The 26,251-nt window shown below is 37.9% G+C and overlaps 1 protein-coding gene across 1 annotated transcript in view; it reads left to right on the top strand.

The window, feature by feature from the left end:
* LOC124607368 (sodium- and chloride-dependent GABA transporter 1-like) overlaps positions 1-26,251 on the top strand; it is a 168,898-nt gene that overhangs the window by 109,264 nt on the left and 33,383 nt on the right. The window contains exons 8-9 of the mRNA XM_047139682.1: positions 3,456-3,672; positions 24,884-25,036. Of these exons, the coding sequence (XP_046995638.1) occupies positions 3,456-3,672; positions 24,884-25,036 (370 nt within the window). The remainder of the gene's footprint in view (positions 1-3,455; positions 3,673-24,883; positions 25,037-26,251) is intronic.

Below are 26,251 nucleotides of genomic sequence, written 5' to 3' on the forward strand. Positions count from 1 at the left end.
GAGATGACAAACGCCCAACAGGTGCGAAACTGACAAATGAAGATCACGATAAACACAGAGCATTGATCATAGCAACCGAGTTAAGAGGAAAACCGATTGATGTCAGATTGCTAAATGAATGTCCTCGTGGCTACTGGTAAGCCGAATAGCACGTTACCTCAGATGGAGAGATCTTCGATGTAGAGGTAACTAAAAGAGTGCACAAGGGAGGGACTCTCTCTGTTCACGATGTACATTGATGACCCCACGTATTGTGTTAGACAACTTCAATGTTTTTGACGACGAAGCAGTTACCTATTGTCATGTACTACCTGTAAAAACTGAACAGTTATTCAACGAGAGCTTGATAACATTTGAAACTAGAGTAATGACTGACAACTTGCTTTAATTGTTCAGAAATATAAAACTGCGCAATCACATGACGCGGAAAACCACAATATCTTATGACTACAGTATCGGCGGGTCACAATTGCAATCAGTGACTTCTTAAAAATACTTGTATATAACATTTTGTGAAGTATCAAACGATGTAGAGATTGAAATCAGAAACCCAAGATAATGTATACACTCTTTGAAATTGGATACATGTTTAATTAAAGCGGCTAGAAATGAAAAGTTTTTGATGTCGTTTACATTAAGGTATAATTTAAGGTGTATATGCTCAAAATTACCACCTTTCACCGCAACGCATAGTCGACAATGACTTAGATCAAATCAACATACGAATTGTAATATTTCTGATGGGATATGATGGAAAGATTGCTGAGTTTCCTCTCTTATATCATACAGTGTTAGTGGTTTTGCGGCATGCACAACGTTCCTGACAGTACGCCAAAGCTAGATATCTAAAGAGTTTACACGCGATGATCGAGCTGGATACTTCTCTTCATCCTAACCGTCTCGAAGAGAATGTGCATTGACAAATTCCACCACATGATGCTGAAAGTGAGCTGGTGCACTATTCTGTTGAAGGCAATGATCTTTATTGTCGAAAATACCGTTAAAATCTGGATTATCATGTGTAACATTTCTAGTTAAGAGTCACCTGTAACAGCCTCTTCGAGTACGGCCCAGTTAATCCTCTAGCCAACAGACCACACCTGAATCGCAACCCTGGTAGATTAACATGTCTTTCTTCAGTTACATATAGATTTTCGTTAGCCCAGTACATGCAAGTGTGAGTCCGCAAAATTCTGCAGAAACTAGCATTTTCTGATCTCATAGTCACGAGAATACTGCCTCACAGTTCTTTTCGGGATTGTGTGTACGCCTGAATCACTGCATCAACAGTTTTGTTGTCTGTTGAACATCTCTTTCTCCCGCTACCTTCCTTCTTCACATCATACACCATCCCATCTACTTCAAACTTCACACAGTGAAGGTAGTGATTTCCAATTCTGCAAAAATCGGAAGCGTTGCTAGGTTTTCCACTGCCTTCTAATTTATTACCCACAAAACAGAAATGATTCCTATTAGCTTTAATGAGAGATTCGGACTTATAAGAGCGTTTACATTTTTTGAGGCATGAGACAATGTAGTCAGGATACACAGAAAATTATTTACAAAATACTTGTGTGAACCATTCTAGAATGTTGCTAAAAAGTGTGGAGCTCATATGAAATAGATATAGTAAGGAATACTGAACGTATACAAGCAAGTGCAGCACGAAGATTCATAGACCCTGTTTGTTCGATAGGAAAGTGCCGCAGAAAATATGAAAAAAGTGAACCGTTTGAGTATAGACGCCGATTGTCCTGAAGTCACTCCTTACAATGTTTCACGAACCGGTATTAAGCAGTGTTGCCAAACCAACTTTTTTAGAGCTAACTCTAACTTCTTTTTGATGCCATTTAGCTGTCAGATGAGTTATTTAGCTGCTACGACTTTTTCACAATCATTTAGCTTTTGTCTGCCTTTCTTTATCTTTTGAATACGTTATGGGAGAGAACACTACTACTGTCAGAGACAGCGAAGGACTTGGAAGAGCAGTTGAACGGAATGGACAGTGTCTTGAAAGGAGGATATAAGATGAACATCAACAAAAGCAAAACGAGGATAATGGAATGTAATCGAATTAAGTCGGGTGATGCTGAGGAATTAGATTAGTAGTAAAGGAGTTTTGCTATTTGGAGAGCAAAATAACTGATGATGGTCGAAGTAGAGAGGATATAAAATGTAGACTGGAATTGGCAAGGAAAGCGTTTCTGAAGAAGAGAAATTTGTTAACATCGAGTATAGATTTAAGTGTCAGGAAGTCGTTTCTGAAAGTATTTGTATAGAGTGTAGCCATGTATGGAAGTGAAACATGGACAATAAATAGTTTGGACAAGAAGAGAATAGAAGCTTTCGAAATGTGGTGCTACAGAAGAATGCTGAAGATAAGGTGGGTAGATCACGTAACTAATGAAGAAGTATTGAATAGGATTGGGGAGAAGAGAAGTTTGTGGCACAACTTGACTAGAAGAAGGGATCGGTTGGTAGGGCATGTCATGAGGCATCAAGGGATCACAAATTTAGCATTGGAGGGCAGCGTGGAGGGTAAAAATCGTAGAGGGAGACCAAGAGATGAATACACTAAGCAGATTCAGAAGGATGTAGGTTGCAGTAGGTACTGGGAGATGAAGGAGCTGCACAGGATAGATTAGCATGGAGAGCTGCATCAAACCATTCTCAGGACTCAAGACCACAACAACAACAATGGGAGAGAACAGTGATCACAATGTGTTACAAATATTTACTTTCAAAAACAGTCTTGATCAATTTATTTATTACGGTGACCGGTTTCGACCAAGATGACCACAGTAGTGGTCGAAACCGGTCACCGTAATAAATAAATTGTGATTAAGACTGTTTTTGATAGTAAAGATTTCTTTATATTGACTATAGGAAAGCATTAAAATCCATGTCGATCGGAGAAAAGTTATCTCCATTGAACTAAGATTTCTAAACATGCTTTAAACTAGCATGAAAATTATTATTAGGTTGGATTAAAAAGCACAGCAGAGCAAACTAAAGCTGTGTTGGTGTGCGTCCTGGGCTCGTCAGAATACACATAAACAAGAACAAAAATAGAACTACGAAATATAAACGGCTGATAGCATTACTGGAAATGCAGCATAGGTGACATAAGCGATGTATCGCAACTTCACAATAGAATGCACAGAATTCTGATTTTATGTTTTTGGGAAGTGACAATTAAGGCTTTATGACGATTCCAAATAGGTTAGTGAGGTCCTAATGTTTCCTTTTTGCCATTTGCTGAGTATGTTAGTGATAAAAAAATGGTTCAAATGGTTCTGAGCACTATGCGACTTAACTTCTGAGGTCATCAGTCGCCTAGAACTTAGAACTAATTAAACCTAACTAACCTAAGGACATCACACACATCCATGCCCGAGGCAGGATTCGAACCCGCGACCCTAGTATAAGTGATATTGTATTATTTATGTGTGCAGGGACGCACTCATCACGTGCGTGGTGAATACCCTGACCAGCCTGGTAGCGGGCTGTGTGACTTTCTCCATCCTGGGCTTTGTGGCATCCGAGAAGGGCGCCGAAGTGGCCGACGTGGTGCGTAGCGGGCCGGGGCTTGTGTTCCTCACCTATCCAGAGGTCGTGCTGCAGCTGCCCGGGGCACCTGCGTGGGCTGCGGTCTTCTTCTTCATGCTCGTTGTGAGTATCTGGGGCATTTCCCATACCAGTAAAGTGATACTTCCTGCGACATCAAAAATAGCTAAGTTTTTCGTTTCATTTGCTGCTGTTCAACGTCTCTGCATCTGCTGGGCCAAAATGCTCATACCTCACACACAAAACGTCCGTAGTAAATTGTTGTACATAGCTGAATCATTGTCTATAGCCAGGGGCAAAGGTAGTGTATGACAGTCGAAGTGCGTGCCATTGGGACAGTTTCAGTGAGGTGACAGCTTTGGGACAGGTCCGAAAATGACGAAGGGTAAAGGAAAAGAGGAAGAGTGGGGGCGAAGTAGGAGCGGGGGAGAAGAAGAAAAGGAAAAACAAGAAGGGAATTGATGGAGAGTACAAAAACATACACTACTAGCCACTAAAATTGCTACACCAAGAAGAAATGCAGATGATAATCGGGTATTCATTGGACAAATATATTATACTAGAACTGACATGTGATTACATTTTCACGCAATTTGGCTGCATAGATCCTGAGAATTCAGTACCCTGAACAACCACCTCTGGCCGTAATAACGGGCTTGATAAGCCTGGGCATTGAGTCAAACAGAGCTTGGATGGCGTGTACAGGTACAGATGCCCATGCAGCTTCAACACGATACCACAGTTCATCAAGATTAGTAACTATCGTATTGTGACGAGCCAGTTGCTCGGCTACCATTGACCAGACATTTTCAATTGGTGAGAGATCTGGAGAATGTGCTGGCCAGGGCAGCAGTCGAACATTTTCTGTATCCACAAAGGCCCGTACAGTATTTGCAACATACGGTCGTGCATTACCCTGCCGAAATGTAGGGTTTCGCAGGGATCGAATGAAGGGAAGAGCCACGGGTCGTAACACATCTGAAATGTAACGTCCACTGTTCGAAGTGCCGTCAATGCGAACAAGAGGTGATCGAGACGTGTAACCGAAGGCCCCCCATACCATCACGCCGGGTGATATGCCAGTATGGCGATGACGAATACACGCTTCCAATGTGCGTTCACCGCGATATCGCCAAACACGGATGCGACCGTCATGATGCTGTAAACAGAACCTAGATTCATCCGAAAAAATGACGTTTTGCCATTCGCTCATCCAGGTTCGTCGTTGAGTACACCATCGCAGGCGCTCCTGTCTGTGATCCACCGTCAAGAGTAACCGCAGCCATGGTCTCCGAGCTGATAGTCCATGCTGCTGCAAACGTCGTCGAACTGTTGGTGCAGATGCTTGTTGTCTTACAAATGTCCCCATCTGTTGACCCAGGGATCGAGACGAGGCTGCACGATCTGTTACAGCCATGCGGATAAGATGCCTGTCATCTCGACTGTTTGTGATATGAGGCTGTTGGCATCCAGCACGGCATTCCGTATTACCCTCCTGAACCCACCGATTCCATATTCTGCTAACAGTCATTGGATCTCGACCAACGCGAGCAGCAATGTCGCGATACGATAAACCACAAGCGCGATAGGCTACAATCTGACCTTTATCAAAGTCGGAACCGTGATGGTACACATTTCTCCTCCTTACACTAGGCATCACAACAACGTTTCACCAGGCAACGCCGGTTAATTGCTATTTGTGTATGAGAAATCGGTTGGAAACTTTCCTCATGTCAGCACATTGTAGGTGTTGCCACCGGCGCCAACCTTGTGTGAATGCTCTGAAAAGCTAATCATTTGTATATCACAGCATCTTCTTCCTGTCGGTTAAATTTCGCGTCTGTAGCACGTCTTATTCGTGGTGTAGCAATTTTAATGGCCAGTAGTGTATACAGGGCGGAGAAATATGTAAGAGAATCTTGATGAGAATCAGATTGGGTTGTAATGAGTGACACTGTCGTAAGACCTTCTTTTTATTCTTGAAGACACTTGGCACCATGGCTAACAAAAACAGTACAAATCGAATGTGCTTGACTAGCACTGACAGCTTTTCCTCACTGCCAACCTAACCTGACTTCGCTGGAAGACAGCACTAAGTTCAGATGCCATCTGCTTTTGTACTTGAAAGTAAATGTGACACACAGAGTTAACAACACAAGAAATTAAACTCACATCAGTTTACTGAGGATGACACAGGACTGTGACAACATTGTCAGTGTGTAATGCATTGTGTGTCAGTCTGAGGTTGGTAGTGACACTAAACACATGAGGGATGATCAATCCAAAGGCACACACTGTCTCAGATCAAAGAGATACAGTATCTCAAGCAAAGAGATAAAATACCTCTGTCCCTTTGTTCAGGACTTTCATTGATTCTGTAAATCACATCAACCACCATGTGTAGAGTCTGCTAAGAAGGCACAGTTACTTACTTCCCGTGATACAGAAAAACTTTATTCTTGTTTTCAGCTACTAGATGGAAGCATTCATCACACCAAGTCCATCAGTGTAATGAAAGTATGAGTATGTTTTTTGTGTGTTTTTTGTTTATTATAGGTGTGCATTGATTGGCAATGAGACAATGAAAAAGGAATCACATTAGTTTTGCAAGCAATACGACTTTAGGCTAAAGTGCACTTTGGTGATGGTGACTCTCATGTTGTGTAATGATTTTGGCAATTCCTTGACATCGGTTACAGCCAATCTGGTGACAGTATATGGTAGCCCATGAAGATCACTGAATCTAATGATATGAGAAAAGATCAAAGTGTTCATGGGCAGCAGTGTTGCAAAGGAGAAGGACCACATATTTGCCACTACAGCATACAATGCAAGAGCTGGTGTATGGGAAGCTGGCTGAAAATGGTAGACATTTGAAAAATAACTCTGATATGGATGAACAAATGTAATAACTCCTTTTACTTGTGGAGAGTTACACTTGTCTGAACGAACTGTCACCAACTGGCACACTTTTTGTGTTTGATTGCATTACTAATGATGATGTACTTGGGGGGGGGGGGGGGGTGAGGGAACAGTTGTAGAAATCGACAAATTGATGTTTAGGACATGAAAGTTTCAGAGGGTGAAACGTGTTTTTTGATAGATGGACGTTCAGAGAAGCTTCTCAGGAAGAAACATTTATTTGAAACTGTCCCTGAAAGAAACAAATGTGTTATTCTGAACATGATGAAGAAATGTGAGCCACTTGGAACTATTGTAATTTGTGATTGTTTCCAGTCATATGACTGCTTATCACGTGTAGGGTTTATACATATGTTGATGAACCACAAAATGCACCTTTAAAGATACAGTTACAAATGTGCCCACAATCAGTACGATATAAAGCCCATGGTCCATAGTCAAAAGTTCTTTAATGGACTCAGTAAATGCAAGAACATCTTTAATTTTTTTGTTTGAGCATATGTGCAGACGAGTGGAGCAACAAGGAAGATTTATTTATAAAAGAAGTTCGCAGAATATATAATCCAGAATAAGGCTTTGTGTTTTCTTCCTTTTTTCTTTTTTTAGATTACTTCTTCAGTTACAATAATTCTTTTTTATCTCAGTTTGTTGATTTTAACAATAATTTTTTCTTCTTAGTTGTCAAAATTCCTGAATTATGCTTAACTTGTGTAGCATAAATTGAGATAGATATTTGTCTTTGCAATAACCTACATGTACTTCCTATTTTTGATTTTGCTGAATATTCTGATGATGTGGTTAAATTATAACCCAATGTTATTCAGTCTGTACATTGTTGTTCAGTCTGTACATTGAGCAACCAGTAAAGGGAACCAAAGGAAAAATCTGGAGAGGGAATCAATGTTCAGAGAGAAGAAATAAAAACTCTGAGGTTTGTCGACAACAGTGTAATTCTGTCAGATACAACAAAGTGAAGGACTTGGGAGAGCATTTAAATGAAATAGATTGTGTCTTGAAAGGAGGGTGTAAGATAAAAATCAACAAAAGCAAGATTAAGGTAATGGAATGTAAGCAGTCAAATTCAGACAGAGGATACTGAGTGAATTAGATTAGGAAACAAGTCAGTAAAAGTAGTAGATGAGTTATGATGTTTGGGCAGTAAAATAAATTATGATGACCAATGTAGAGAAGATATAAAATGTAGCCTGTCAATGGCAAGGAAAGCATTTCTGAAGAGGAGAAATTTGTTAATATCAAATATAAATTTAAGTGCTAGGAAGTACTGTCAGGAATATAGCATTGCATGGAAATAAAATGTGGACAATTAACAGTTCACAAAAGAAGAGATTGGAAGCTTTTTGGAATGTGGTGATACAGAAGAATGCTGAAGATTAGTTGAGTATATCATGTAATATATGAGGAGGTACGTAATGGAATTGGGGAGAAAAGAAATTTGTGGCACAACTTTACAAAAAGAAGAGAGAATTGATGGGCCACATTCTGAGACATCAAGGGATCACCAATTTAGTATTGAGGGAAGTGTGGAGGTCAAAAATTTTAGAGGGAAATCAAGAGACAAATACAGTAAGCAGGTTCAAAAGGATGTAGGTTGCAGTAGTTATTCAGAGGTGAAGAGGCTTGCACAGGATAGAGTAGCATGGAGAGCTGCAGCAAACCAGGCTTTGAGCTAATGACCACAACAACAGAACAAAACACAAGTTAACTTTATTTACAAACCATAGGACATTATGAACAAACATTCTCATTGGCTCCTGGCAGCTGACTCAAAATTTCACACATTCAGTTCCTATTGGTCAACATGCTGAGTTGTTACCACCTTTGGCACACAATTCAACTGCTGTGGACACTGTAAGTGCATTATTTCCTGAATTTATACTGTCTGATGTTCCATGTTTTGCATTGTTTCACACAAAAAATAACTACTGAAATTTGTACCTCTTACAACATTGTAAAGACACATTGATCTCAATAAACAAATGAACAGGCTAAGCAGCAATGATGAGTAAACAAATAGTGGAAAAATGTTAGAGGAAGGGTGGGACGAAGTTGAAGTTTGCCATGGGTGCCAGTTGCCCTAATCATGTCTGTGTTCGTGCCTGTATTTTTCTCTGACCATGCATTTTCCACTGTGAAGTTAAAGTGCATTAGATGCCTTACATCTCTGCGCCACTAGGCTCTCCCTTCTTACCAAGAGTATTCATCTTTTCTCACCTACTTTTTCCAGTATCTCTTCATTCCTCATATTATCTGTCCACTAAGTATTTGACATAATCTTGCAAGCAAATTCAGAATTTCAGATGCTTTCAAGATCTTTTTCTTTGGTTCCCTTTGAACTATACATTTCACTTCTGCTCAATAGTGTGCTTTGAACTTTGTGTCAGACCTTTCTTCATTTTTCTATAGTAGGCATTATTTTTGTATTTTGCTTCTAGATTGTGGAAATATTTTACTTCATCATCTTTTTCAATTTTGACACTTAGGAAATCATCATCATTCTTTCTGCTTCTCATCACCACATTCACTTTCATTTTACTCATTCTTGCAACATTCCTTCCTCTTCCAGATACGGATCATGCACTGCCAAGGATGGTTCTCAGCATACTGTGCTTGTGAATGCTAATGCACACTCACACATGAGAATGAAAAGACATCACTGTCATAGTTTATCACTAAACCCAAATCCATACTTTGTTAACTCTAGTTTTTCTTCTTTGATACATCTGTCTTGAAATAGATAATGAGTGAATGAATCTTTCATCTTTTCAGTTTCTTTTTTTCTTTCGTTTTGATCAACAGGCATCATAGTTCTTCAGTTTCTTTTTTTCTTTCTTTTTGATCAACAGACATTATACTTCATACTTTTTTCCATATAGCTTCAATTTTTCTCACCAAACTTCCTAAGTGCCTAAGAGATATTACTTGTTCCTCAGGCTTCCATTCCAATGATACTTTGACTACACCTTCATATTTGCTGAATCTCATAACTTTGTCTTTATTGTTTCTTCTCCTTCATCTGTACCTATTGCTGTTTATAAACAATTTGTCTGATAATTTTTCAGTCTTCATAATGAAAAGCTAATGTGATAACCAACACCTTTATCTAATACTTCTTCCAATAATCATCCCATCTGATTCTCCCTCCCCAATTCTTACAACCATTTTTTGTGTCCTGGAATTCTGATCTGCTCCAATACCTGACAAGATGTTCAGAGTGATGCTCCAGTCAACTGTGTGTTTTCCCACAGCAACAAAGCAGATATATTTTATTATTATTCTTAATATTGAAATAGTGTTATTGAATATTGACTTTTAAGAGATTTCAAGATATTGTATAGTTGGCCTAGTAATGGATTAAAGCCATGTACACCATATTTCCAGCAGTGCAGATTTCTGAGACAATTTATTCTGGGATTATTACAAAACAGACCAAATATGTAAAACAACAAAGTACTGGTGTAGAAGGCATAAGCAAAGAGGAAACATAGTTGTTCCCAACATCCCCATTATTTCTCATTGATATTAAGGTGTGAAGTGTGGAAAGTCCTGTGTAGAGCCTACATAAAATAGTCAGCTTGCTTCTTGTTGGTACTGATAGATCTGATGCTGAACTTTCCTAGACTAATTAGCTCACAAACATAGTGGTATAGTGGTGCCTCAGACTGATGTGTTTTGTTCGAGCATGTTTCGTACACCATTGTGACTCAAAGCAACAGCACCACTATTATCATAGAATAAGCTTGCTGGTTTTGTACTGTGTTTGATAAACAACTAATGGACCAATCCTTGAAGGTATATAGCTTCTTGCTGATGTTGATAGGTCCATATACATGTTCTGTTGTTGGTAGAACAGCTGATTGTTGCTGTTTTGAATTCCATGAAAATGCTGCACCAGTTAACTTGAAAATATAGCCAGTTGTTGATGATATTCTTTAATTATGACCTAATACATAATCAGCATCACAGAAGGCTTCACTTTCTGCTGTTCCACTTTTTCATCAAGTTAGTCCTACATTTAGTGTGCCTTTGATGTAACTCATAATTTATTGACTGATTCCCAGTGGAGTTTTTGATAATTAAGGTTAAATCTACTTACAGCAGCCACAGTATATGCGCATGCAATGTTTGGTCTTGTGCTTTGAGCCAAATATGAGAGTGACCCATGGCTTGCTGATAATGAATGCTATGTAACATGAATTCTTCCTCATCTATCAATTTTTCTTTGTGTTTTTGCAGCTTCAAACATGAATTAAATGAATGTGCAACCACATTTCAGTTTTTCATACAAAATTTCTTGTGTGCTTTTGCTGATATTTTCTTTGATTGATGCTAATCATCCCATCTGTTTCATTTTATTCTCATGCTAAGACATCAACTGAGTTTGCCAAGATCCATTGATACTTAATTCTTTCTTCCACATATTATTTATATTTGATAAGATGATAAAGTTGTCTGTATAAATGGCAAGAATGACTATATATTGCTTCTCAATTGGAAACTGTTGAACAAGTCTCTTTTATTCATCATGTGTTTTGTACATTTGGAAGGAAGGTAGCAGCCATCACCATAATACAGAGATACTGTTTGAGCTATCATGCATTTTTGTTTTCAGTTTTAAAGACATTTGAAGCATTTGAAAATTTATTTAGTTTCTTCTTAGTTCTGCACTCACATGCCTCATGACAAACTTTCTGATATTTATTACATTTAAATGATTTGAAACTTCATACATCACAATTGATGTTTGTCTTCTGGTGTTTACTGAATTGCTTACTAGCTCCAAGCAGTGAATCTGTAGTTCCATTTGTTCTTGCAATTTGATGTTTCATTTATTCCTGGATTACCAACTGACTTACTAAATCACTAGTAATATTGACAGCCAAACACTCAAACACTGTAATCAAAGGCAAGAAAGTTTCTGGAAATCCACTTAGTATGATCACAGCTGCAAAATCATCATCCATTTTCTTACCAATGCTTCAAATTTTTGAACAAGTGACAAAATTTTGATGAATAGATAGCCTTATTGTTTTAAGAAGATAATCATACATTGATCTAGCATTGTAGCTGCCCAGTATAATTCAATAAAGTATCTCTGAATGCAGACTGTAAATTTTGCTACACTTCTTTAGCATTTGCTGCTCCATGAAGTTTTGCACATAGACACATGAATTTACAGTTAAACATACAAAACATAGCCTAACAGAAAGTATTAATTGTAATGCAAATTAGAAAGCAGTTTTTATCCATGTCTGGACAAATCTCTTTTGAAGCTACACTCAAGAAGAGGACATCAATGAAACAAGAAATGTGATCATAACAACAAAAATGTGTGTCCAGTAACAACAGTGACGGTGAGTGTCACTATCTGTAGAAGATCAGTGACTGATGGAATATATAGATAAAATAAATTGTAGTGTCAGAGAACAGTGTAACAGCCCAGAAACAATATTTGTAGATCCACATAAGTTTATAACCACAGATTACTTAGTGCTGACTAAAGGAATAAAAGGCAAAAACCCTCTAAAAATCCTGTTCTTAAAAAAATAAATAATAGTAAGACCACATTTTTGATGCATTAAAACATAAACGGCATGTAGGCAAAACATATAAATCACAGAGAAGCAAATGAAAGCACATTTTGGTGCATTTAAACATAAATGATTTATAGACAAAATATAGAAATTACAGAGAAGTAAAAACTGATGATCTGCAAATTTCCTTCACAGGAGATACGTTAGTCCTTTGCCTAAATGAGTATTGACTAACAAAATAATACATCAAAATCCTTAATAAATTAGAGAACCAATTTTTAACCAGTAGGTCTTGTAGAAGTAATGAATACATGGGGATTATGGCATACTAATTGAAAGTTCTTTAACATATAAAGTTGATTTTAATTTTCTAAATGATGAGGACATGTTTGAAAGTTGGTTGCTGTATAGAAATAGAGAGAAAAAATATTCTAATAATCTTGATATACAAAATCCCAGATAAGGAAAAAACAAATGTATTTCTGTTTAAATCAACAAAAGACCAAAGGAAAAGGCTTTTCATAACTGCTGATTTTAACATGAACATAATAAATGAATCCAGTGAATCAACATAATTTATTGATCAGATTCAAGCATTTGGTTGCAAGCTAAATGCCACAGAATTGACACTATATGGATAACATTCTGACAAATTATTCATCTGATGCTACAAAAATTTATGCTTTGATTTAGGTACTTATGATCATTCTGCACTGCTTTTGGAGCTTCCCAAAATAAATGAACCAGCCATTAGAAAAATGTGTTTCAAATGATGCTTCAGCAAGGAAAATATAAACTTGTTTAATTGTAAGCTTGAAGAAGTAAACAGGGCAGTAGATTATTGTACTACAAGTTCTAAAAATTATGAAGGGTTTCTTGGAAGGTTTTTGCATGATTTTTTTTTTAATATTTCCCCCTGCAGTCTGCCACAAAAGATGACAAGTGAACTGAAATGGATAACTGCTAGTAAAACTGTCAAGTCCCAGAAAAAGGACAGTTACATAATGAACTGAGAAGTAATACAAATTTGGATTTTGTAAACTATGTAAAAAGGTATAAAACTGTATTTAGATGGATGGTAAAGGCAGCAAAAGAAAGGACATGCAAAAAATTCATTGTGAAATACAAATAAGTAAAGGCAGTATGGTCAGTCATAAAATTTGAACTTGGTGTCATAGCTGGCAGTTCACAGATCTCCACAATCAAGATAGGTGACAAATCAATTGTAAATGCTTCAGAAATATCAAAATATTTTAAGGAGTTTTTTTATGCATGTGTGTAAGTCAGATATTGACATAAGTGGTTACCTAAATAATGCCCAACCCTTCATTTCCAATTAGGATAACAGGGAATTTCTAACTACATTTGAGTGAATTGCAGCTAAAGATGTAAAAAAAAGTAGTATTATCTCTTAAAAATAAAAATATTCAACTCAATGGGATGAATACCCACTGGAGTAAGTAGAATAGTTTTCAGTTTAATATTAGCACCCCAGTTTGCAATAATAAACCAGTCATTTGAAGAATGATGCTTCCCTGATGCTCTAAAGTATGCAGTAATAAAGACATCATTCAAGAAAGGCTCAAAGGAATATGCAAAAAAAAAACTACCAAACATTAGGTCTTCTCTCAATATTGTCAAAAGTATTAGAAATTGTTGTAGCAATCCAGATCCAAAATTTCATAGCAAAATCTAATATCCTCACATTAAATTAGTCTGGCTTCCAGAAAGGGAAGAGTGTAACTTGTGCCTTTGACAAATTTGTTGAGAAAATTTGCTTATGTCTGGACATATCCCAAAAATTCACAGCATTTTCTGTGACCTTGCAAAGGCTTTTGACTGTGTAAACTACTTTCTACTGTTACATAAATTAGAATGATACAGAATAAACAGTAGTGGTTTGAAATTACTGCTCAGAATGGAAAATTATTTCACAGAGAGTCCCAAAATGTTCCATTTTAGGCCCAATCAGGTTATTATTTTATGTAAATGATTTACCTCTAAATGTAACAGTCCACCAAATTTTATTTGCAGATCACATATCTGTATCCACTGAAAGTGAGACCACAGAACAGATTCCGCAAAGAGTCATTGACTCTCTAAATAGTTTAGAATGTTGGTTTGATGTAAATTGATTAAAATTAAACATGGAAAAACCCAACTAACACAATTTAAAACTAAACAGTCAAAATCATTTCACTTTCAAATAATCCATAAGAACTGGGAACTCAGGGAAGCAGATTCTTTTAATTGCCTTTGGATTCTCAAGAATAATATTTATCCTGGTCTTCTCATATAAGCTACTTGGCACACAAGTTAAACAGTCTTGCATTTGCAATGACAGTATTGGCCCACACAAGTGACATAGACACTAGGAAATACGTTTACCACAGCTATTTTGAATCTACTGTAAGATATGGAACAATCTTTCGGGGAATGCAAGAAATGTAAACAGGATGTTATCACATCAAAAAACTATTATTAGAAATATGTGTAATATTAAGCCTAGAGATTCACACCAACCTTAACTGTTTATCCATACCAATCCAGAATTATTAATAGAAACCCATTTTCATTGTATTATGACTCAAGAAACAAAGGTAAGTCATGTACTCATAGGCTAAAACTCTACTCCCAGACTCCTCAATACATGGCTATGAAAATTTGCAATAAATTAAATGTGGAAAACTTTCAAGATATGGAACTATGATTACTGAAGATAAAATTACATGCCACCCTAGTGTTATTATTCACTTATGAAATTTTTAAATGACGAGGAAGATTTCTTTTTTGTGATGATTTTGTAAATTAAGATTAAATTTTAGCTTTTTTGGATGCATTATTTGTATCTCAGTTACATCAATACTACTAGATCTATATAAAGACAAGTCGCCCAAAAGCTTAAAACATTATTGACTGATTTACTTCACATTTTTTTACATAAAAGTCTGATGAACATTCAGCTGGAATTAGGCTACATATTTTTAATATGTATAATATAGAAATATGTATGTAATATATAAAGGTGAAGTGTCATCACCAAAATCTCAAAAATGTCTCAACTAATGTGCTTCAAATTCTTACACAAAATTCTAGTGAACATTTGCAGGAACTGGAATGAATGTTATTACCAAAAATCTGAAAAAGTTTTTCACTGATTTACTTCAAATTTTTATACTACACTCTAATGAAAATTTGGATGGATGTAGGATATATATTTTATTACTGAAAATAATATATAAGTATATATTTGACATAGGACAGGGAAACATTGTTACCAAAAATGTCAAAAAGTACTTGACCGATTTAGTTCAAACTTTTGCATATAAACATTTGGACAGACTTAAGGCTATACACATTTTTTTGACATAAAGGGAAATTTTACCACTAATCTCAAAAATTTCTTCACTGATTTGCTTCAGATTTTTACATGATACTCTAATGATCATGTGGATGGACATAGGCTATTGTGTTGTTATGGAAAATCTCAAAAAAATTATGTTAGACTGTGCTGTGAAAATGTGCAGTTTTGCTTTCTTTCTTGCAGTCAGTTTCAACTATGATAGCAGGTCAAATACTGTCATTGAAGCTACTGCCCTCACAGATCCAACAGCTGGAGAGGTCTCTCTCATACCCCATATGCCAATGATCCAAACCAATGTACTGATCCATTTAAGTGCCTTGAAGCCCCAACCAAGGTTTCATTTCCAATAATGGTACACAAGGATCAAGGTCAGAGAGAGAGGAATAAGAGGACAGAGACAGGATAGGAGGAAGTTCATGTAAAAAGGGGGAGGAGGTGATGGACAAAGAGAGGAGAAGAAGATGATGCACAAAGAGAGGGGGGAGAAGGAAGAGATGGACAAAGAGAGGGGTGACCAGGAAAAAATGAAATGATCATATGGCAATGTTGGCTGGGAGGTCCCATTTGGATTCGGCTTCCAAGTGCAAGTCTTATTTCAGTCAGCACCACATTGGGTGACTTGCGGCCAGTGATGAGGATGAAATGATGATGAGGACAACACAACAAGCAGTCCAGAAGTGAAGAATATCTCCAACCTGGCCGGGAATTGAACCCAGGCTCAGTGCATGGGAGGCAAGCACGTTACCACCCAGCTAAGTAGGGCGACGGGTGAACAGGAGATGGACAGAGAGAGTGGGAAGTGGGAGAAGTTTAGGATGTGTGTCCAATTTCTATAGATATTTAGCAAGTGCAAAGATTGCCAGATTCACTAGTTTTTTACTAGGGGGTACCCAAAAAAACCTGGAATAACATTGCCATGGGCAGACCTTGTGTAGCATGCATTTCTACTGCTAGGCATGTGTAGCACAACTCATTGCCAGTTCAGTGTCACCTTTTTTGTTGACCTGGCTTGTTCTGTTCATCTGTAGTGACTGTATTTTCTAGTGCTGTTTTGTTCTATTTTTGTTTTTTATGATGGCCAAGTTTAAGTGAACATCATGCAGCTGTGAAACTTTGTTTGCTGCTCGGTAAAAATGCTGATGAAACTGTTTTAATGTTGAAAACAGTGTAATAAATGACGCTAAATAAAAAAAACTTAAGTGTAAGAGTGGTTTGGTGGATTTTGATGGATGACAAACCTGATTCTGGATGTCCATCAACTGCCCGAATTGACAAAAAAATTGAAAAAATTCAAGAGCTTGTGCCCACAGACCATCAACAGATAATTGATCAACTGTCAGAGGTTAGTGGGTTATCTTGAAGCTTGGTTAATGGAGGATGCTGTCAAGTTTGTTCCCCATGTTCTGACTGACAATCAAAAGGAACATCAAGTTGAAACATGTTGTGCCTTGAAACAACAGCCTGAAATCGATCCAGATTTTTTGTCAAATGTAATGAGTCTTGATGCTATGTTTACAACTTAGAAATAAAACAACAGCCAAGTCAATGGAAGATGTCATCACACCCTGTCTAAAAAAATATCGTCAAGTCAAAAAATGGCTCTGAGCACTATGGGACTTAACTTCTGAGGTCATCAGTCTCCTAGAACGTAGAACTACTTAAACCTAACTAACCTAAGGACATAACACACATCCATGCCCAAGGCAGGATTTGAACCTGCTCCGGAGCGGTCGCGCGGCTCTGGACTGAAGTGCCTAGAACCACTCAGCCACCCCGGCTGCTGTCATCAAGTAAAATCAAACATCAAAACAGTGCTGATTTGCTTTTTTGATGTCAAGGGCATAGCTCATTCAGAGTTGTTTTTCCCAGCTCAGACTGTCAATCAAACATTTTATTTGGAAGTTTTAAAAAGATTGAGCAACAGTGTTCGCCAAGAAAGCCTGATTTGTGGCAGACAGGAGACTGATTCTTCCCCCATGACAATGCACCTGCATGCAGGCCCATCTCTGTTGGACAGTTTTTGGCTAAAATGGCATGGTTCCATTGCCTCATTCATCTTACTTGCGTGACCTGACTCTGTGTGACTTTTTCTTATTTTCACATATGAAAAGGGGCATGAAAGGATGCCAGTTTGACAACATTGAAGAAGTCAAGAAAAAAATGAGGGAGGAGCTGTCAGCCATTTCTAAAGAAAATGTTTTGAACAGTGGAAGCACTGTTGGGACATATCTATTTGTTGTAATGGAGAGATTTTGAAGGGAATAAGGTTGTTTTGTAAACAATATGAAAACATACAGCTTTTAAAAAACAATTCTGTTTTTTTTTTTTTTTTTTCCCGGTACCCTCTCATATATTGACGAGTCTCCTGTACTTTATGTGAATGATTTATATGTGTACATATCAAACAATGAAAAATCCAGCATGGAATGTAACAGTATTATGAAAAGGATAGTTGCTACTCTCCATATAGTGGAGATACTGAGTCACAGATAGGCACAATGAAAAGACTGTGTTTGTGTGTTATGTTGTCTATTTTTGCCAAAGGCCTTGTTGGCCAAAAGCTCACATTCTGACAGTCTTTTCTTTTTTTTTTTTTTTTTTTTTTGCCTACCTGTGACTCAGCATCTCCACTATATGGTGAGTAGCAATCATTCTTTTCATAATATTGTTACATATATGTACAAGATGAGACAATAAAATTCTTAATCTGATGATGCTTTCTGTACATTATTTGGATCTTAATCAGTGCCAGCAATTGTTTCCCTTAGTTCGTCATGTTTTATGTGCATTTAAATCGTAAATTTCCAGCTGTTGTAGTTGGCCATACCAGCCAATTTCTCAAAATTGAGCAGAGATTGTCTGCTCAAACCCTCTTAAATAGGCTCAGCTAGTTCAACAAATAAATCTTAAAAATTTTCTTCACTATATACGGTGCCACCATGTTGAACATGCACAAAATACTGGAACTCATGAGTAAAAATCACAACCACAACAAGTGATGCCACACTGATTTTTGCAATCTTGATTTATAGTTTCTGAATTAATTGTACTGTGTCAATGTAGGAAGTTCACTAACTCTTCCTGGTCTCATAAACTATTGGATTTTGATGCCAATCAGTGCTTTAAGATATAAAAAAATTGACCTAATAATGAGTGAAATCCACATATATAATATTTCCTGAAACACAGATTACCGAAACTATTTATTCAGGGACTTTTACAAAACAGACCAAAGATGAAAACAAACTGCAACTGTACAAGCTGTCAGCAAAGACAACGCAAAGTCATTTCCAAAAAACATTGCCAGCCACACTATTACTAATAAGACAGAATTAACAATTTTCCTCTGCTCCTCTCAGCCATGTTACACTCTGATAATCTCATATAATTTTAGATTTGTAAATTGGATCTAATTTTAGGAACCTCACACACATTCCTTTTCTTCGATTACTGATAATACCAAAAATGTCTGCTGTTCACAGTAATGAAAAGAAAACCAAAGGCATGAAGTTCAAAAATTACTGTTACTTCACACTTTCATTTTCACTCCCAACTGTTACTGTTCACTCAGTCCCATTAAAGACTCGAGCATTTGGAAACTTGCTACCAAGCCCACGATAAATCAAAATTTCGCTTTCCAAAAATCCATTGCACTTGCCTCCGGTACTTGCCTTTTACATCCTACATCTTTGCTTTAATCTGCACTCCTGTCTCATTACACTTATGTGCTGTCTCCTCCCAACAAGCATAAATTTTATCAATTGTACTAGACAAAATACAAACTTCGTTTTTAAAAAATTCAGTGCATTTAACAGTGCAGTTCATGGGCTCCATAATGATCTTGGATCTTTGGCATCAATTACAGATAAATCATACCTCAGTTATTGCAAGGATACCCAAACCTCATTAATTGTATACTCAGTCAAATAAACTGATGCATACAATCTTGGTGTCCTGAAAAATTCATGAACTTCCATTTACATCCTTAGCAGAGATTTTGAATGAATTAGCTAGCATTCCATGTACCTTTATTTAAGACTTCGTTATTTTAGTCTAAAGTGGCTACATCACTAATGAATATTCCATTTGTCTTTGCAATTAAGAAATTCCATGTTCACTTATTTGGGACTAAGTTTATTTTAATTACAGACCACAAGTCACTGGTAGCACTTCTCAGGCTGCACTCCAGTCTTTCAGAATGGCCAATAGAACAGCTCCAGTGTTGGGCACTTTTCATCACCTCCTACATTTATATCATTAAATACAAGCTGATATCGCAACACACAAGTGTGGATGCACTATCTCGCTTACTCTCAGGAACAGACCCCTTGTTTCCACAAAGATGTGGAGTGGGGGCAAATCTTGGACAAGTTTCCCATTACAACTGAATGAATCACTGCAGACATGCACCATGACCCAATCTTACATTGACTGATGCAGTGTTTGCTTGTTGTGTGGCCCACTACTTTTCCAAGAAAACCAATCCTCATGAGCTCCAGGCCTTGGCTTGCCTCTGTCATTAGTGATGTCTTCCTGACAGAAGCTGTATCATTGTCCTAGCTGCCCTGCAGCCTCAGATTTTGAACTACTCCATTGTAGGTGCTGGGGAATGTTACAATAAAAGCCCTCGTGCAGCAACACACTTACTTGTCTGGTTTAAACAAGAATGTTGAAGTCACAGTGTGCAGCTCTCCAACTTGTGCTCAGCATCAGGCCTTTCCACTGCAATCTTTTGCCCCTTGTTCTACTCCCCATTGCCCCTGGGACTACATTCATTTGGACTTTGCAGGACCTTTTTGGGTTCTGTGTAGTTAGCAGTCATGGATGCTTACTCTGATTATCCATATGTGAACAGCATGGTGCCCAGCCACAATGGACACCACAGTTAACACACTAATCCAGAATCTAGCCATTGAAGGGCATCATATCAGACAATGGGCTCCAATTTATGGAGATAGCTTTTAACCCCATTGTGCATCCAATAGCAGAAAACAACTTGTTAGTCCACCATATCAGCCATTCTCCAATGGTAAGCAGAACATGTGGTGTGAATGTTTAAGAAGCAAATGTTGAAGGCCACCATCACACCAGCACTCACAATCTTCACGAGTCTATACATGACCACTTCTATCCACAACTGTAGCCTGCCAGAGCTCCTCTATGGGAGACAAGCACAGAATCTTCTACATCTCTTGGCCCCACAGCCCCAGGAACCCCAGGGGTCTGACACACCAGGTGATATCCACTTGGCTCAGCAGTATGGGCATGCTCATATGGGGCAAAAAGTACATGGATGCTGGCTACAGTGGTTACCGCCCAGAGACAGTGCCTTATGACTGCCAAGATATTGAAGTGTTTAGACCACTGTCTTCCCAGACAGATCTGTCCATGCCAACAGAATACACTACTGTCGATGCCACAACTTCACCAATATAACTTGTGTTCCAGAACACCAACAGCAAAGCCGTATTGTGCTGTTGGTTCTTGGTTTCTGTTTCACTATGTCTTGTTTCTCTTTTGGATTACTTGTTTGTTTTTAGTGCTGCCTTCACTGTCTATTTTCCTCATTGTCTTCTGTCACTGCTAAGTGATCTGCCATTGACAGCTCCAACCAGTTGGCCAGTATCATCAGGTTGCCTGGGTTGTTCCTGATCTTGTGTCAAATTCCAGTCACAATAGACAGCAGGTAACAACAAAGCCCAGATCATAGTCCAAGAGAATACCATGTAGCACATGGTCATTATCAAGAAGTACACTGAAGAGCTTGCTGTAAACATTGCCTGGTCAAGACAAGTGGTCTGCGGCAGACCTTGAATCTTCTGTGGGTGTTTTCCAGATGACCTGATGCTGGCAAATGTATCCTACATGTCACACGAAGCGACCTTGTTGAATATGTGAATAGTTATATTGGCTGGCCCATTGATATATCTGGCACATTTACAAGAGATCCCCAGTACTACATTCTTAGCTGTCTACTACACATTTCAGTAATACTAGGGATTCCTTCAACTTTGTCCCACAAATAATACCAGTTCATTCAACCAATAGCTCCTTAAATAAAATCTTAAATGCAGGCTGACACATGTGCAACTTCTAGTCTCAGGGTGTTGACCTAGCCATTTAAAACTATCAGATCCAACTAATCTTCCCACTATAATTCTATGAACATTCACCTGACAACAAGCTTGCATAAGCCCCAACCTGCTAGCTATCCAACAGAAAGTAACAGTAGACTAATATTACTAATTGGCTGAAAATGAGGCTGCATGCCTAAACAATCTTCCAGTCATTCTCACCTACACTTAAGCTGCGTAGAGCTCTGTGGGAGCTGATTACTTACATTTAGTATTAAATCTATTTAAACCAAACACCATTTTAATTACACTTCTAAGTTGTTTACAGAGTTTGCTCTTAAGAAACAAAATTTAGTCTCTGATATAGTCAAGTCCAACACCTTATATGTGCCTACTGATTCCACTCGGTATTGACAACTACAGCAGAAAATAAAAATGTCTAAATTAATTTTCAAATGGGTAAATTTGAGCTTTTGCCTTCATTTATTATGGATTAAATAATTTTGATAACTACTAATTTGAAAATGAAATGATTTAAACTTATGCTGTAACTTGTAATAACATTTGCTTACCTTCAAACTTTTTATGTAAATTTTATACAAAAATAGATCAAGTAATTTATTTGCTAATAACATGAAGATAACTACTCTGTTTTGCTTCTAATGGTTACCTTACAATAAACTGTTCTGTATCAGTTATTGTAAATTTAAGCAATGTTTGTATAAACTTATGCTTGGCATAAGTGCAGTTTGCTGTTTGAGTTAGTTGTTGGTTTTAGGCAGTTGGGTGATTATTTTTCTGTAAAGAAGTTCAAATGTAATTGTTGTGAAGATGAAACGTACTGTCATTTAGAAGACTATTTTGAAGGCAAAATACAAAACAGTGAACTCAAAACAAAATTTTGTTGTCATAATTTAATAATCGTTGCTACCTCCTTGAAAACTTCAATTTATAAAGAGAATTGCATGTTCTTCATAATTTAAAACAAGAGCCAAGACATGAAACCATTATATAGTAGATTAGGAAGTTATTAAAGTGTACACAACCTCTTACAAGCTGCATTAAATGCCACAAATCTCAGTAGTGATCATTGAAATCTGAAATTTGGTGATTTGTTACTTCATAGTAAGAGGAGACATGATAATTATACAAACTGTCAACAGATATCCATATGACTGTGTTCTGCACGAAATATAGGATTCCAGTCAATGCATAACCATGTCAACGATGATGTCAGGGCACTTATCACATTGGGTGTTGTTTGCTGGATAGCCCAAATCCACAATCACTTCAACACAGTCATAGATGGTGCCGTATGGCACAGTGAAGACGACTGCCAGACTCTCTGCAGTGGAGGGACATAGGAAGAATGGAAGCAGGACATTCGCAAATTGATGTGGCCTGATGGCTCAACGTGAATCATTCTGCTGTTTTATGGAGGTGGCAACAGTTTATAGAGACTAGAACTGTATCTCAGAGACCAGAGCAGGGCCGACCATATGTGACATCAGAAAGAGAGGCCTGTTATTTGCCTGCAAGGGAACAACGGTACTGCCTTAGACTGCTTGACAACTGGCATCTGACCACACCCACTGGACACATATTGAGGCAAATGGGGTACAGAAGACTTCTACAGAGTGACCTCTATTGCCAGAGACCGGCCATGTGTGTACCTCAGACACATCTTCACAGAAGAGAATGTCTAGATTAGAATCATCAACATGCCACCTGGATGGTCGAACATTGGACCAATGTTCTTTCACAGATGAGTGCCAATTTGGTCTGGAGCGTGATTCTCAACAGATTTGCATCTGGAGGGAATGTGGAACACGATTTCGGTACCCAAACATTATGGAAAGAGACTGATACCAAGGAGAGTCCCTAATGATGTGAGCAGGGATTATGTTGACACTTAGACAGCTCTTCGTGAACTTATACAGTTGAATCAGCAATGTTTAACTTCTGTCAGTTACTGTGATGAGATTTGGGACCTTATGTAGGGTTTTTGTGAGGTGCTGTGTGCACAGACTTCCTACTGATGGACGATAATGCTTGAACTCATACAACATGGGTGGTTAATTCTTGGAAATGGAAGAATTTGCAGGAGTAGAGTGGCCTGCTCACTCTCCCGATTTGAATCCCATAGAGCATGTCTGGGATGCATCACTTCAGCATCCACTAACCACTCTCCAAGACTTGTGAGTAGCTCTACAAGAAGAATGGGCATTATTGCTTCAACATGAGATTGGTGACATCATTTACAACATGCTCCATCACTGTCAGGCCTGTACCGATGCCAGAAGTGGTCACACCCTATACTGAGCACATTAAACAGTTGTTGGAATGTGTGTCTAAATCCATTAAGTTGGAAAAAATGAAGAACCATTACACATGTTGCAATCGTTTAGGATCTGTATCCTTTATATTGCTTCTACTTTACTATCACCTGTTCATATTCTTTTGTAGCAAAATAAATGCAACTTTGCAAAATGTCTGTTGTTACTTTGGTTTTGGACATCAGTGTAGAGTAATTAAATTTTTGTCACTGTTTACATTTTGTGTATCTCCCCACAAGCTCCCTCCCCTAAAAAATCTATCCACCTGTAGAAATCCTTGCAGATCTTGATCCCCTCCTATATTTCCTCATCTGCTTGCCCTTGCCTTGACAATTTTGCTCATAGTTTCTAATCCTAATATTGCCACATCTCTCAACATTATCTCAAGGCATCCTTCCATCCTGTCACAGTGCAACTCCAACAGACTTCCACGTACTGATCCTGAAATCCACTGTGACATTTATCATCCTCTTCTAATTGGTTTTCTATTTTATCCTCACTTTCTTCCTCCTCACCTTTAAGGGTTACAACCCATCTGCTCCTTAAACCTCAATCTGGTTGCTCCCCTAGAAAAATCTTTTCACACACTCACCCTCTCCCAACACTAGGAACTCCCCCACTTGATAGACTTCATCTCTAAACTATCCACCCCTCACCTACAACAGCAGCATATGACCTCCATTCCCCCCTGCTACTAGTTGTACATATCTGGCGCAATTTCTTCACTAGGACTTTTCCTTCAAGCAACACTACCAAATTCCAGTGTCTCATTAATGATGACAACACTATGAGAAACAACAGTACTGAGAAGATGTCACCAATCTGTCACCACATCCTCTGAGACATCACAATATAATTTCATTCATTTTTAAGTTAGTAAAGTAGTAAATAAGCTGCATTTATTCCTATAGTTAAAAGATGTGGTGCAATTTTGAAATCTGTAATTTCCCTTGGTTGAGGAATGATGATTCATATCTGTTGACAGGACTGAAAGAATAATATAGAGGAAACTATCATGAGAAGTAGGAAATCCAGAATTCATGACTAGATAATTATTTTTTGGACCAGACACTGGGCATCGACAGTGAATTCTGCATTGTGGAGAGCTTCGTGACGGGGGTTGTTGACAACTGGCCTGATACGCTGCGCCCGCATCGCCGACGCTTCACATTTGGGGTATGCTGCCTCATGTTGTTGCTGGGGATCCCCATGGTCACACATGTAAGTACTTCACAATATGTACTGTTTGAGATTTTTCCAATGTTGTAAAAAAATGGTTCAAATGGCTCTGAGCACTATGGGACTCAACTGCTGTGGTCATAAGTCCCCTAGAACTTAGAACTACTTAAACCTAACTAACCTAAGGACAGCACACAACACCCAGCCATCACGAGGCAGAGAAAATCCCTGACCCCGCCGGGAATCGAACCCGGGAACCCGGGCGTGGGAAGCGAGAACGCTACCGCACGACCACGAGATGCGGGCTCCAATGTTATAACTGCTTGAAAGGTTCTCAGAAACTGCATCACATGGTGTTGTGTAAACTTCGATTAGACAGCTACTCATCTTCTTCACATTCATATCTGAAGATGATGAGCAGCTGCCTGATTTAAATGCTGTGTCTTCTCCAAGATACAATCCAATAATCCAATAAAAGACCCAAGACTGTTAAAAATATTTTACAATAATTACTTGGTATCAGTGCCAATCTGATGTACTGTCATAATCACTTGTTGACTTCATACAGGAACAGAATATAAGGCTTAATAGATACACGTTCATTAACACATTGACAAATATGATAAGGTGTCAGTCAAAATATCCTGATTCATTCCAGAGTGAATGTTTTGTGTGGGGCATCTTAGCATAAAATTGATTACTGTTACTATTTGAAAAGAAAAATGACAAACCAATCTGCTTTTGGTAGATAAGTGTGACATTACTCAAATACCATGGCTTCAGAAACCATAATTGTTTGCTGTTGGTGTCCATTGTCATAACTGTTTCAATTTGTATTTTAAAATATTTCTATAGAGTTACTTTATATCACTAGGCAACCTTTTAGTGACATGTCTTCCAGCAGCAAGTGGGCTCTTATCCATAACTCTTTTATTACTCAATATCATATGATAATCTTCTCCGGGTCATATTCTCTTTTCATTAACCTATTTTCTACATTATCTTTTACAGACATAATGGTCTTAAGGACATACAAAGAGAACACAGTTAGTAAATTGTAGTTAATTAAACAGTCCCTTGAGGACTGACATTAACTTATGACAGCAATTATTCCAACAGCTCTCATCTAATCGAATACCATATACATGTAAACTGCAGGTACCCCACTTAAATCTCAATGACATATTGAAAATGTCAGTGGATTAATCCATAGTAGATTTGTTTTAGCTCAGGGAGAGTTGTGGTTGTGAGACATTT

This window comes from Schistocerca americana, chromosome 3, assembly GCF_021461395.2.
Source record: "Schistocerca americana isolate TAMUIC-IGC-003095 chromosome 3, iqSchAmer2.1, whole genome shotgun sequence".
Taxonomy (NCBI): Eukaryota; Metazoa; Arthropoda; class Insecta; order Orthoptera; family Acrididae; genus Schistocerca; species Schistocerca americana.